The sequence below is a fragment of the Apodemus sylvaticus genome, chromosome 8 (genome assembly GCF_947179515.1).
Source record: "Apodemus sylvaticus chromosome 8, mApoSyl1.1, whole genome shotgun sequence".
Lineage (NCBI taxonomy): Eukaryota > Metazoa > Chordata > Mammalia > Rodentia > Muridae > Apodemus > Apodemus sylvaticus.
The window spans coordinates 67908917-67923200 of record NC_067479.1 but is presented as its reverse complement, the minus strand read 5'-3'; the positions used below and the strand labels follow the sequence as shown (position 1 = coordinate 67923200).

The 14284-nt window shown below is 43.0% G+C and overlaps 1 protein-coding gene across 3 annotated transcripts in view; it reads left to right on the top strand.

Moving 5' to 3' along the window:
- The window catches only part of Cab39l (calcium binding protein 39 like), a 97967-nt gene extending 83683 nt beyond the window's left edge, over window positions 1–14284 (top strand). For all 3 annotated transcript variants that reach the window (XM_052191313.1, XM_052191316.1, XM_052191315.1), the window contains 2 exons: window positions 5285–5428; window positions 13955–14284. In XM_052191313.1, the coding sequence (XP_052047273.1) occupies window positions 5285–5428; window positions 13955–14134 (324 nt within the window). In that variant the 3' untranslated portion in view covers window positions 14135–14284. The remainder of the gene's footprint in view (window positions 1–5284; window positions 5429–13954) is intronic.

Genomic DNA, 14284 nt, shown 5'->3' with positions numbered 1-14284 from the left:
AAGCTAACTGGTGAATGAGTAGACTGGTTCCCATGTCAACGTCAAGCTTATTCAACATGGCCTTCTTTGAAAGAAAAGAGTCACTCTGGGGAACTCTGCTGATGCAAGTTCGGTTTTTCCTTAGATTTGTGGTCACAGTAGCTACTGTCCTAGTAACGGCATTTGCCAATATGGATCCTATGAGGTTTTGCCAGTAATGTCCCATAATTTATTGTAGGAAATGAGAAGTTAGACTGTTGCAGTGGCAAACACCTTCATCAGTATAAACTGGCTTTTATAAACGGCTGTTTTAAGCTGTTTTCTGATTCCAAAGTACTTGCTACCTGCTGCCTTTTCCAATAAGGTTCTAAAGTTTCCTAGACTTTCTTCATTTTAGAATACTTAGACTCCTGGTGCCAATAAAAAGCAATTAAGAGAAAAATTCCTTTCCCTTGTATGCTGGATCTTAGGAAATTATTTCTTATCTTCTTCAGAAGTTTGGCATTTAATTACTAGCAAGAAAGACTATAATTAAAAGAAAGCTTGGTGGATTTTTCTATTTTCTTTTTATTTTTTCCTTTTTATTAATTTATTTTTTTGGCTCTGGTCAGTTTCATTAAAACAGCACATTTTGAGGGAGAACCTCTTAGTTACACTAGCTACATGATTTAGTAAAATGTAGATGTGATTCCATTTACTTAGAATAACAGCCAGCTTTGTAATTCTTCATATTTCATTGTTCATACTGTACTTCATATGCACTGTTGTCCTTATCTCCATTAATTAAAATAGATGACAGGTAATGACCAAAGACTTGAAATTAAACATCTTGATTAATACAAACCTTGAATAAGCATGGCTCCCCAAAATAGAAGATACTTACTACTTGCAGCACTAAGAATATAGAAGTTGTTCCAAAGTAATACCCTTACTGAATTAAAGAAATCTAAGCTATTCCATATAGGAAAGCACTTTATGGGTAGATCTCTCTCTCTCTCTCTCTCTCTCTCTCTCTCTCTCTCTCTCTCTCTCAACATGCATACTTTAGGTCATAGTTTAAGAAGGAAGGATAGTGGTGACAGGTCTGGGGCATGTCGAGCTCAAGGTCATGGGTGTTTCGAGTGTGGGATTCCGGGGACCCATAGTCCTAGGCATGCTGTGCAAAAGTTCTGCAGCTTTAGCCACGTTCCCAGCCCTTCATTTTCCAAGGCAGGGTTTTCCCGTGGTGCTTTGGCTTACCTTGAACCTGCTTCATGTCTCCACAGCTGGCATTTTTAGTATGCACCACCACATCTGAATGTAGTTGTAAGCTTGTGTGAACAGAAGGTAAAATTGGAATGAATTAATCTGAATTGAACTCATAAATGTAACATTTGCAAATCCTTACGGAAGAATCTGTGTACTTATACATTTTATGTAAAAATTTATTACAGTATATTTGCTGTATGTAGCACGAGCTTCACAAAGATATTTACATCCTAGTATATCATTTACTGTGACCTCTATTCCCCTTATTTTTCCAGTCTTGACTTTCATCTTCATGCTATATGTGCATACAAGTAATTTTATGTCTCAGTATAATTGAGAGGAAACAGGTGATTCTTGCCTTTCTGATCTATTTTGCTTTATATGGAGGTCTCCAATTGCATCCATTTTTCAGTAAATAACAAACTTTATTCTTCTTTAAGACTAAATGAAACCCTACTGTAGGTTGAGATTTATAGCTCAGTTGGTAGTGGCTTTGACTAGGTCAAAGCTCTGCATTCAGTCACCATAGCTGCATAATCCAGGTGTGATAATGTCCCATAATTAATTGTAGGAAATGAGAAGTTAGACTGGAGGTAGATCATCAGAATTCCAAGGTCATCCTAAACTGCATAGTGAGCTCTGAGCCAACCAAAGCTACATGAAATCCTTTCTCAAAAAGAAAAAACAAATCCATTGTATGTATGCATATTACATTTTCTTCATTCTATGCAGAATAGAAAAATACAAGGCTGTACTCTGTATAAAAATCACCAAAGATCCCAGATAGCCAGAGCAACCCTGAAGAAAAAGAACAAAGCCAGGGGAATCACCATATCAGATTCCAAGTTATTCTCCAGAACCATCATAATACAAAAAGACAAGTAGACTCTTGGAATGAGATAGAGGACCACAAAATAAAACCACTGTTAGGATATTTCACAACTTGAAGTTTCCTTTGTAACTTGTGTTTGTATTACATTATTTTATTGTGTGTTTTCTGGGTAGATAGGTAGATAATTTTAGAGCTGAAAAGCTCTTGCTGGCTTTACAGTCTGGAGTGCTTTCTTTATCTTGAAGGCTGAGGAGCCCTTTGAGTAAAGGTTCTGGTAGGCAACACTGTTATCTCCCTCTGGAGTGACACTTGTAATGAGAACTTTTCCAAGCCTCTTGGAGAGATAAAAGAAATTTGAATATCCAGATAAAAACAATCTAGGAAGACAAACATCTCCCTGGATTACCTGGTGAATTTCTGGTGAACCAGGAAGTGTAGGGAGTGGTGCCCTAATTTTCCCACTGGGCAAGTCTACTTTCACCCTGAGTCCCCACCAAGCTACTCCAGTACTTAGCTGTGTTCCTGGGATAGGCTTTAAGCCTTCAGAGTCTTGTTTTCACAGATTTCCCATAGTTTTACATCCATGCTGTAATAAAATATCTTTTCTGCATTTTGAGAAGATTGAGATCCTACTTGTTTGGATAGCCCCACAAAATCCTAGGAATTTTCAGCACATGGTTGGCTTGGAAGGGCACTAAGAAGAGACACTATGCCTTTTGAGGTTACCCTCAAAGCAGACTCACGGACATTCTGGGTACCAGAAACAAGTAGAAGCCAAGAGGCATTGCTAGGAGACCAAGGAGGAGGGTCAGCATAGCTTCAGAACTAGGCATGAGAGGTGACAGTTCAGACAGACAGGAATGAAGGCATTCCTCAGAATCCAAGTGGAGAAGCAGGCAGTCATAGAAGAGTGCATGAGGCAATGAGGAAATAACGAGGATACAGACGTGGTTCTCTGTGTGTGACCCAAAGTGCCATCCTAGCAAGTTGTTTCCCATTGAGTCCTTAGAAACCGTACATTTGTTTATTTGCTTTATAAGTAGAATTAATAGTAAATGTATCTGACTTTCCAGAATATCATTTTCGTTGCTAAATGGACAGGATTAATAAAGACTGAGAGAAATCATTATGATTTTGGAATTTTCCAGATGGAAGAGTGGGAGCGTTTGAATAAGGAAACTAGTAGTAAAGATGAGGAGCTGGATGTTTTAAGAGTCATTGAAAACCAGAAACCTTGAAAGTTATTTTACTATGAAAAGGAACAAGGGAAAATGAGCTGAGGAAAACTTCAGGAGCTGACAGGCCTATATGTTTCCAACAAAGAAAAAAAATGTTTTTAAAGATGTTAAGTTAATCAGCCAGCAACTTCCAGGTGGGTCTGTGCAATAGACAGAATTATGGGTCAATGCTGACTAGACATTCCAGAGACATCAGTGTTAAAATTGTCTCCACTGACAAAGTCATGCTGGTTTGGAAGTAGAGAACCTGCAGACTTCCCCAAATGGGGTGCTGAAGGAAGGGGACAGTGGCAGGCGGCCACAGACTGGAGTGGGAAGCCAGGGACAAAGGCAGCTTCCAGAGAGCCAGCCCTGGGAGCTTTACTGGGACAGGGAGGTTCCAGTAAAGTTTAATTACCCCGTTCCTCGCCTGGATGAGAAGGAGCAAGGCCAGCAAATGGCTAATTCTCATCGTGTGTGTGTGTGTGTGTGTGTGTGTGTGTGTGTGTGTGTGTGTGTGTGTGTGTGTGTGTTCTCACTGTCGAATAGACAAAATAAGTAGCATAAGCAAGATGGCTGTCTCCTAACAGGCGCGTTCCCACACACATGTACACACACGCCTGGAATTCTGTTCTAAAAGACACAGCTGCTGTTTGCTGTGCCCTCCTTCCTGCCCAGGATTTCTGTAACCACATGTGCAGCACTGCTCTGGGGGATTTTAGGAACAATCAGAAAGTGAGAGGAGCATCTGCATGGAAAATGCTGGTGCACTTCCTAACTGTCCAGTGCCGGAAGCTCACGCTGCTGGGCTGCTGGAGAGGCTGCAGCAGAGTCTCACTTTGAGTATTTTAATTTTGCTTCACAATAATGTTGCCTTTTGAGAACCATTGATATGTCACTGTACAATGGTTTGATTGTACTTTTTGTAATGCTGTGTTAGAGATTGAATCTAGTCTCACACATGCTATGGAAGTACTCTACACTGATTTGTATCCCTAGCCTTAGTTACTTTTTTGTTAAACTTTTGAGCCAAAAGATGGTTCAGCAGGTATATATGCCTGCCACAAAACCTTATGACCCAAGTTTAATTAAGGGACTTACTGTAGAAGATAATTAGTTGTCACTAGGTTCTCTCCTTGCATACAGACACACACACACACACACACACACACACAGACACACACACACACTATGATTTTTAAAATACCTTCTGCATATTTGGTATAGATTCAGGGTGTCTGTTTATTTTTCTGACCTTAGATCAGATTTCATAATAGAAGTCAGTGGTTGAAAATATATATTGCTCTTGCAGAGGACTTGGGTTTGATTACCATCACCTACATGGCAACTGTAACTCCAGTTGCAGAGGTGCCAGCACCCTCCTCTCATCTCTGAAGGCACCAGTCACACACCCTGTGTGTACACGTGCAATCAGGCAAAACACACATAGACTCAAGCATGTAAATCTGACAAAAATTCAAGTCTAGGATAAGACTTCTTTAATCCAGTAAACCAGTGAGTACATTCATTCAGGAGCGGGAGTGCAGTCAGTTTTGTTACTTGTGTTCTGCCTAAATGTTCTTGGAGGAGTGCACGGCTGGGAAGCAAAGTGATGGACATAGATGCAAATCAGGCTGTCGCTCTGTATGCTGAGCAGAGAGTGGCTGAAAACTGATTCACGAACTGACATTGACAAAAACATATGGAAGCTTAAAGAAATACAGCAAATACCATGTTCAGGCCCGGCGGGCTGGTTGGTTGTTGTTTGTATGAGATGGGGTCTCACTGTGCTCGCTGGCCTGCAGCTCGTGGGCTCATATGATCCTCCTACCTCCACCTCCTGAGGAGCCAGGCCTAGGGCAGGCAGGTCCGCTGTGCCTGGTGTACTCCTGCTCTTCAAGCACCTCACAGTTCTTCACTTCTTATGCCGGCCATAGGTTCCCATTCAGCTTAGGTGAGATATATTTGAAGAATCAAATAATGGTTTTGGGTTTGTGTCTTCTTGCAGTTGCTAGGTGAACTGATCCTGGACCGCCACAATTTCACCATTATGACCAAGTACATCAGCAAGCCAGAGAACCTGAAACTGATGATGAACCTGCTTCGAGACAAAAGTCCCAACATCCAGTTCGAAGCCTTCCATGTCTTCAAGGTAAAGAGCTACGACTGGATCCAGTTTTCTCTAACTCTGAGGTGCCAAGGTCTCTTCTGTTTGCTTTTCTTTCCCTGAGAGAAAATTAATCTTTTTATTTCGCAAACTTATTCTCCCACTATTTTATTGCAGAAAACCATAACTTAAGTACTAGCTATAGTTGGGCTAGTTTGCCTCTGACCTTTATATGTAAGTTTGTGAATTTAGAGAAATCTCACATCTGCACCAAGCTGACCTAACTTCAGAGAGCCTACAATCTTGCAATAAGATAAAGAGTCATTTTCAAATTAAAAATCCATTGAAAAATAAATGACACTTGACCCACCTGGTAAAGGCCACGTTAGTGTCCCCTGGAGGCTGAGAGGACGGAACCGCAGTAAGACAAAAGCTTCGTCCAGGCTCTGCCACCACACTTAAGCAGCTCACTTCTTCCTTTTCTCTTCAAGGAAGGCTCATGAGGCTCAGTGGTTAAGAGCGCTTGCTGCTCTTCCGGGGCACCCAGGGTCAGACTCCAGCACCCATATGTGGTGGCTCACTACAGTTTGTAATTCTAGCCCCAGGAGATTTGATGCCGCTGCCTCCAAAGGTCCCTGCAATCATGTGCACATGCCCATATGCAGGCACACGTACTTACACATAATTAAAAACAAAAATCTTAAAAAAGAAAGAAATCTTATCCACCCCACTCCCCCCCCCCCCCCCCACACACACAGGTTACTAGTATGATTGGAGTATGATCCACCCCACTACCCCCCCCCCACACACACAGGCTACTAGTATGATTGGAGTATGATCCAGCGCACTCCCCCACACACACACAGGCTACTAGTATGATTGGAGTATGATCTACCCCACTCCCCCCACACACACAGGTTACTAGTATGATTGGAGACTGAGCTAGAGTGGGAGGCGGAATGGAAGCTGGAGCAGATGCTGGCCTCCGCCTTCTCTGAACCCAAGGGAGCACCCAGCTCCCTGGGCACGTCTTTTACTGCTTTTTAAATGGGATTTTTTTTTCTAACATTTTTCTCTGCTGTCTGAGTAACATAATTATTTCTTATATTATTCCCAGAAACTTTAGACAATAGGTTCAGATATGTGCATATCTAGGGTGAAAGTTCATTTGTAATCTCATACTCAGAACTACTATGAATATATCTTTGGGATTATTCCCCAACTTTATTCACATTATACTAACAATTTATATCCTAGTTCTTGGCACACTGAGCTGTTTTTTGTGTAATTTTAGGACAGTAGTTTTTTTTTCTTTCTTTCTTTCTTTCTTTTTTTTTTTTTTTTTTTTTTTTTTTTTTTTTTTTTTAGTTTTTTGGAGAGAGGGTTTCTCTGTGTAGCTCTGGCTGTCCTAGAACTCACTCTGTAGACCAGGCTGGCCTCGAACTCAGAAATCCGCCTGCCTCTACCTCCCAGAGTGCTGGGATTACATGCATGCGCCACCACCGCCCAGCCAGACAGTAGTCTTATAGGCATCCTACTACATCACTGGACATCTTTCTAGTGTGAATGTCATTGAGCTGTGGACAACTAATTCCATTTCTTACTGTTTGTTGGTATGTTGCCATTCAGACTATGCATCTGGCCAGCTTTCCCTGGTTGTTTTCTCATAATTGATATCTAGAGAATACTTAAGAGCTCAGTGAACTCCAGGAATGTTTGATCTTAAAATGTATATTCATGGACAGAATTCCTTGTCTGTTAGAGGAGAAGACAAGTGTTTATAAGGCAATAGTTGCTTTGACAAGTTAAAAATGTAGTGCTTCTGCTACCAGATAGTTTTTGCCCAAAAAGCCATTAGGATACTTAAAATGCTACCATATATGTTTCATTTATTTCCACTGAAATCCTAACAGGACTTTTTCTGAAACATGACAAGCTGATTAAAAAATGTGTTTGATGAGGAAGACATAAGGCCACCTGTGGCCATTTTGAAGAACTGGGTAGAGATGTCTGCAGTCCTAGATAATAAGCCTGAGATTTGGCTAAGTCTCAGACATAGTGGATGAAATCAGCCAATGTTAAGAGCCTCTCATTTTTTTTAAGTTTGAAACTTGTCTCTGTTTGGATTTATGTTTCGCAGTTAGAGTCTTAGAGCCTATGGTAAAGAGACAGACACAAGGTCTGGAGAGTGATCACCTCAAAAGAGAAGAGGGGTGGTGCCAGGGGAGGGGCCATGGCTGTCCTGGGACTGCGATGGCATGTGGCATCCTAGTCCCACATTCTGCTTTGTGTTAGAACTGTCACAAGAAAGTGACAGAATAATATTCAACAAAATATTCAACAGAATAAATATTCAACAAATATTCAACAGAATAAACAGAATGTGAGTGTGATTCCAGGAAACGCCAAGCATCAGAGAATGGAGACCTGCCTCAGACCCTCCTGAGGAGTGACATTCAGAAACCTGTGTGCCGTGCCACTCTGTGCCTGAACGTGTGTACCCTGTCATACAAAGTGAGATCTAGTGTCAGCTAACCATGTTCAGAAATACATGATTATAAAAAGAATCAAACTAGAAATAGCCTTCTTCTGTCCTCAAACAATCCGAATTTGGTTCCCCTAATCATTGGACAGAGTAGGAACATTTAAAAATAGCTAACCACTTGTTTACTTGTATGTGTATAAATTGGGCTAACCCTGCACCTTAGCACTTAATTGTTTATTTCCCCAAAATAATATTTTGCTATTTAGAAAATCAAAAGTCCTAAACTTTTTTATTTCTTTATGAATAGTTGCTCGCCCCTCAAAGGAGCCTCTGTAAAGATGCAGAACCCATGGGACGTGCTCCTAGAATCCATTTCAGGCTAGTAATGCCACTTCCATTGCCTGCCTGGACCCAGAGACTCCATGAGACTCTATCTCAGGCAATTTATGGCCCTGGGAAGTACAGCTGCCACAGGAGATCCCGGGGAAGGCAGAACAGTCGTGTGAGCCCTCCAGGAGTATCAGAGTACAGAGGCAGGCCAATGCTGGCACGCCCCTCTGTGTTAGTTTTTTCCCCAGCAGAACTCCGTGCCCCTCACCCTCCTGATGTTAAGCACTTGAGAACCCTATTTTGTGGCTGAGGAAGCCATTTCTGTGGGAGATTCAAGGACAAATTAATTAGTATGAGCTCTACCTGTGAACCTCATCTCCTAGTTCAGATATTTGGGGAAACAACTGTGTGATATTGGTAATAAGTTAAGGAATGTGATAATATTAATGTAGTAAGTAATTACTGTATGCTCGTGAGTGCTAAGTGGATAATGCTGGAACTGCATCCTTTACCCTTCTGCAAACTCCATGTTTGGCAGTAAGAGTGTGTGAGGCCCTAAGGCCTGCCACAGCATGGATAAGTCATGAGAACACTGCTGAGTCACTTGATGCCATCAGTGTGACATGACTGTAGGAGGTTGGTGGTGGGAAGCACTGTAGGTGTCTCTGCTGATAAGTGTTGGGCTTCTTTGGGGTGACAGAAGTGTCTTAAAGTTGATTGCGATGATACAATTCTATAAGCATACTAGAAATCATTGGAATAATACATACATACATACATACATACATACATACATACATAATTAGTCAGGTGGACTAATATGTGAATCGTGTCTCAATATGACTGGTTCTAAAACTTTAAAACCTAAATGACATACAAGTCCTCAGAAAACTAGATATCCATTCAACAGAGTTCCAGGGCTTGATTTGTATAAGTGAATTAGTATATTCTATATCCTAAGGAAGTTCCTAGAGACATCCAAGGACAATATGAAGAATGCTTAAAAAATAAAAAATAAAAATAAAAAACTTTGAGAAGTGATCAGAGGTACTTCTGGGCCTTTGCTTTGATCTGCTGTTTACTTTTGAGCCTGTTTTACAGTGAGGAATGTTCTGAGCACGCCTGTCCTTCTCCTTGCTCTTGCTAAACCAAAGGCAGGCATAATATAATATAGCACAGGCACAGGCAGCACCAGCCTGTAGCTGGCTGGGCTCCTGCACTCTAACTAAGGCTTACCTAGAGAGCACAGCAAGCAGTCCTTCCCCGAGACCTGTAATGACAGAGGAAATAGCATATATAAACTAGCTAGCCAGTACCTGGAGAGTCTGCCTTAACTGTTGCTCAAGTGGAGACCAGTTCTTAATATACAAAGAATCTGCATAAAGGTCTGTAATGGCCTATAGTATCAGCTCCTCCAGAAGCTGGCCAGGAGGATCATTAGCTCAGGACCTGCCTTGTCTATACAGTGTTTTCGGGAGCAGCCTAAGCAAAGTAGTCCCAAAAAGCAAGAGGGCTGGGCTATGACTCAGTGGTAGAGTACTTAACTGTAAGGTGTGAGGCCCTGGGTTCAACCCCTGACACCAGAGGGGACGGGTAGTGTAAAAGAACAGACTACTAACCAGTGTGTAAAACCTTCAGTCTCTGTTTCCTTAAGATGGAAGGCTGCATGAACATTATTCACAGTCATTATGTCTGAGTGGAGGAGTTTAGAGGATTGAGTTCATATTTATTGTGGTGCTAGGATGTAGGCCAGAGCCTCACAAGTGCCCCACCCTCACAAGAGCTAAATGTATGGACTTTTCACACATCATTTCCCAGCTGTCTCACCTGTGTCACATGTCAGAGCAATCAGAGCAGTGTTACAAGTGGCTCTGGGAACCTCGCCTTGCCACTGTCAGCACTGGTGTTCAGTCAGCCCAGTCAACCTTGGTTGGGACCGCCCTTGTAGACCTCGGCCAGCCTCGGCCAGTCATTCTTTAACTGAAGCAAGCCAGCTGTCTCTGAGATTGCTAGTTGTTGTTGTTGTTGTTATTGTTGTTGTTGTTGGTGGTGGTGGTGGTGGTGTGTGTGTGTGTGTGTGCGCGTGCGTGCGTGCGTGCGTGCGTGTGTGTGTGTGTGTGTGTGTGTGTGTGTGTGTGTGTAAGAAGTTACTTTATTTACACTTCTACACTTGGGCAGCTCCATGTGATATGAACACAGTATTCCATCAGACAACAGAGCTGGACCAAGCCCTGTGTGCCTCACCAGCTCCAATCCTTCCTGGGACAAAGAATGTGGATAAAGTCAGTGAAGATGTATGCAAGATTTAATTTTCATTAAAAAAAATGCATTCAGATTTAAAATGGAAAACAAAATATTTTGTTTCCTAGATTAAAAATATTTGAATGTATCTACTGCCTTTTTCTCTGTGCTTGAAAACTCCATGTATTTCTTAGACCTAGTATATAAACTGAGGAATGCAGGCATTAAGACAACAGTTCAAAAAGCTGTAGGATATTTTCATGTATTTACCTCTGTTTGAAGATACTTTGAAAACATCATGTTCTGGACACATCAGTGGACAGTGAGCGTCCACCATGAAGTCTCCTCCCACCCAACCAGGAAGTCCTCAGACAGTCAGGGCCAGTGTGAAAGTCTAATGAAAACTGCCTCCTGAACAGGGGGCTCAGAGCCATGAGCAGGCACTAAGGGAAAATGTTAAAGCTTGCAAGGCACCTCAACATTTTTGCTCGGCTTTAGTACAGGGCGTGGGCTTTGGAATTCATCCAGCATGCCTGCGAGAAAACTCCCAGGCTGCTGAAGGGCGGGCGCGTGGTTCGCCTGCTGCACCATATCTTTCTTGAGTTACTTATGGACTTACCACAGAGTGCCAGGTAATTTGTAATTAGAACTTTAGCAGTTCTCTTAGAAACAAACACCAACCAAAAAAGGGAAGAGCGTGGCGATTCCTACCAGACTCACAGCATTCTGTGAGCATCAGGCATGTGTGTGACGGTGTGAACAAGCCCAGGGGAACTATTAGTTTATTTTAACAAAGGCCATGTCTGTAAAACTTCACATATTTTAACAGCAGATCTCTGTGGTCAGTGTTGTCACCTAGGGGTTATGTCAGCACATCCCTGCACCCCAGAAGGAAACCCTCCGCCCTAAGCAGTCTCTCCCTTCCCTTCCCATGAGCACCTGGCAGCCACCATTGCTTTCCACTCTAGGGATCTGCCTGTTTGTCCAAATGCAGTCAACCCATGGGGTAGCTGCATGCCTTGCTCCTTGTAATGGCCTCGGCAAGCTGTGTCCTGGACATCCGTTCATCAGTGAGTGGGGATTTGCGTTGATAGCACTGCTGGTCACTCTAGAACCTTTCCCCTATGTTGGGGCAGGATTTTTTGACACTCACTGCTTTACCTACCAAGGAGATGCCAGTCTTTCCCACAGTCGCTGCACCTCTGTGTGTTCCAGCGTGGAGTATCTCCTTGTGCTCTGCAAACTTATTTTCTGATTTATATTTTGTGATCTGCATCGCCCTAAGGGTAGAGTGTGTGTGTGTGTGTGTGTGTGTGTGTGTGTGTGTGTGTGTGTATTAGTGCTGACTTGTATTCCTGTTTGAAGAAAGTGCTACTCAAACGCTTTGCATCTGGATAAGTGGGCTTTGTTGTTTAGTTGTAGGAGTTCTTTACATCCGTGATGTAAAGCAGTAACCAAAACCCACAATGCTTTGGATCCGTGACTGTCAGATGTGTTCTCTTTCTTCAGCACTGTCTCCTGTAGTGAAGTTAGCTGTAGTAACCTCATCTCTCACGGCTCTGTTACTGGTGTTTTCAGCAAGGGTGTGAATTCATCCTTTGTAGTTTTCTCTGCATGTCTTAGTAGCCCTGATATTTTGGTCTTTGATTCATTTGTGGATAGGGCGAGATGAGGAGCCAGCTTCATTCTTTTGTATATAGAATTCCAGTTGTCTCATGGATGCTTTTTATCAAGGAATTGAATTTTGTCAAATTGTAAAATAATTGAGATTACCATGTGGTTTTCCTGCATTCGCTCACATTAGCTTCCTAGGGCTGTGGCAGGGGACCACAGAGGGCTAGAAAGAACAAAAGTGCGTTCTCTCCCAGAGCAGCAGACCAGACAGCCAAGAATAAGGTGTCAGTAGAGTTGGTTCTTTCAGAAGGCCTCGAGGAGAGTCTTCCAGTGCTGTTCTTAGCTTTGGTGATCACCAGCAGTCTTCTGTCACAGACACGCCACTCCAGTCCCTGACTGCATTCGACACGCCTCTCCGCAAGCCTGTAAGCCTCCATAGCTGAGGTTCCTGCTGCCTGTCTTACTGGGGCCCTCTAGCTCAGCAGGACTTTATCTTTGCCTGCTGGCCGAAAGACCATGTTCCCATAGAAATGACACCCTTAGGTGCTAAGGGCTAGGATGTCAGTGCATCCGTATGGAAAAACAGCATATCTGACAATTCGCTGATTGTCTTATGCAGAATTAAGTCCCAGTTGGTCATTGTATATAACCCTGTTGATATATAGTGTGACTTACTTTGCTGATGTTTTCTTAAGGAGTTGGCCTTTCATTCCTAAGGGATATCATGCTTTGAGAGCTTGGTGTCAAGGTATTGCTGGCCTCGGGAACAATTCTAGGAATGGGCTAGGAACAATTCTTCTTTGAAGAAATTTTGAAACAGTAGTATTCATTTTTCTTTAAATGGTAGGTAGGAATTTACCAGCAAAAGTCAGGTGGCCTGGACTTCTCTGCATTGTGGGTTTTGGTTACTGCTTTGATCTCTTACAATAGGCCTTCTATTTCTTGAAGAATTTAACTATTTTTCTTAGTTGTCTGTGATGGTTAATATTGATTGTCCATGGGACTGGACTTAAATATTTGAAGAGACAAGGAAGGTTCTTGACAGGTCAGTGAGGGACTGCCTGGATTAGGTTAGCTGAGGAAGACCCACCCTAAATATAGACACGTTCTTTCCATCGGCTGGAGTCAGAGGCCGGGTAAAAGGCAGACGGAGCTCAGGGCCAGGCTTGCTGTCTCGCCTATTATGGGTGCAGCCAGGTGCAGCATGGGGATGGGACTAGTGCATTATGGGCTGCAGCACTACTGAGTTGTTAGCAGTGCTCCACTCTAGTTTTGCTTTAAATAATCCAAGTCTCTGATGGGCTAGCCAGAGCTCATTAGGTGCTTCATCCCAAGGGCCAGTTTCTGGATTTAGTCATTCTCCATGGGAACGCCTCTGTCTCTGCTACTTTTGCTTATTGCTTTGACTTGCTCCTTTTCCTAGTTCCTTAATGTGTGAGGTTAGCTTGCTGATTGGAGCTCTTTCCTCTGAATGTGGGCATTACAGCCTCAGTTTCCCTGCCTGAGTGCAAGCAAACTTGTATTTCATTTGCCCCCTCCAGCTGTTTACTAGCCGCTGCCTGTGCTCTCCTCGTTCAGGGGCTACAAGGTGCTTAAGGCACAGCATGGCCAGGAAGCCAAGGCCAGACTCTGGTCACCGTATGGTTATAGACCTGTGGGGTGGGAGTCTAGGGACCCTCTCTTTCTGGCCTATGTGGGTCCCCGGCCTTCTGAAAGTGGAGTTACTGTGGGTAGCAGTACTACAGACTGTTCTCAGGGGAGGCTGTGCTGCTTAGCCCTGCTGAGGGATTAGACTCCCCCAGGAGAAGACAGCAGCAGCGAGGATTAACATGTCATATTCCTGTCATCTGTGTATAAATCATGTCAGAAATGCATTGGTCAAATGTTTCCCTCTGTTCTAGGTGTTTGTGGCCAGCCCCCACAAAACGCAGCCTATTGTGGAGATTCTGTTAAAAAATCAGCCCAAACTCATTGAGTTTCTGAGCAGCTTCCAGAAAGAAAGGACAGACGATGAGCAGTTCGCTGACGAGAAGAACTACCTGATTAAACAGATTCGAGACTTGAAGAAAGCAGCCCCATGAAGACGGTCATGCCCTGACGGCCATCTGTCTCCCTTGCCCAGTGTGTACAGTGTTGTCTAAGTCTCCGTTCTTGGGCTTTGGAGGTCCTGTCTTTCTCAATTGATTGTTCAAGGTAGATGAAATATAAACATTTGAGTGGAAAAAAATCAA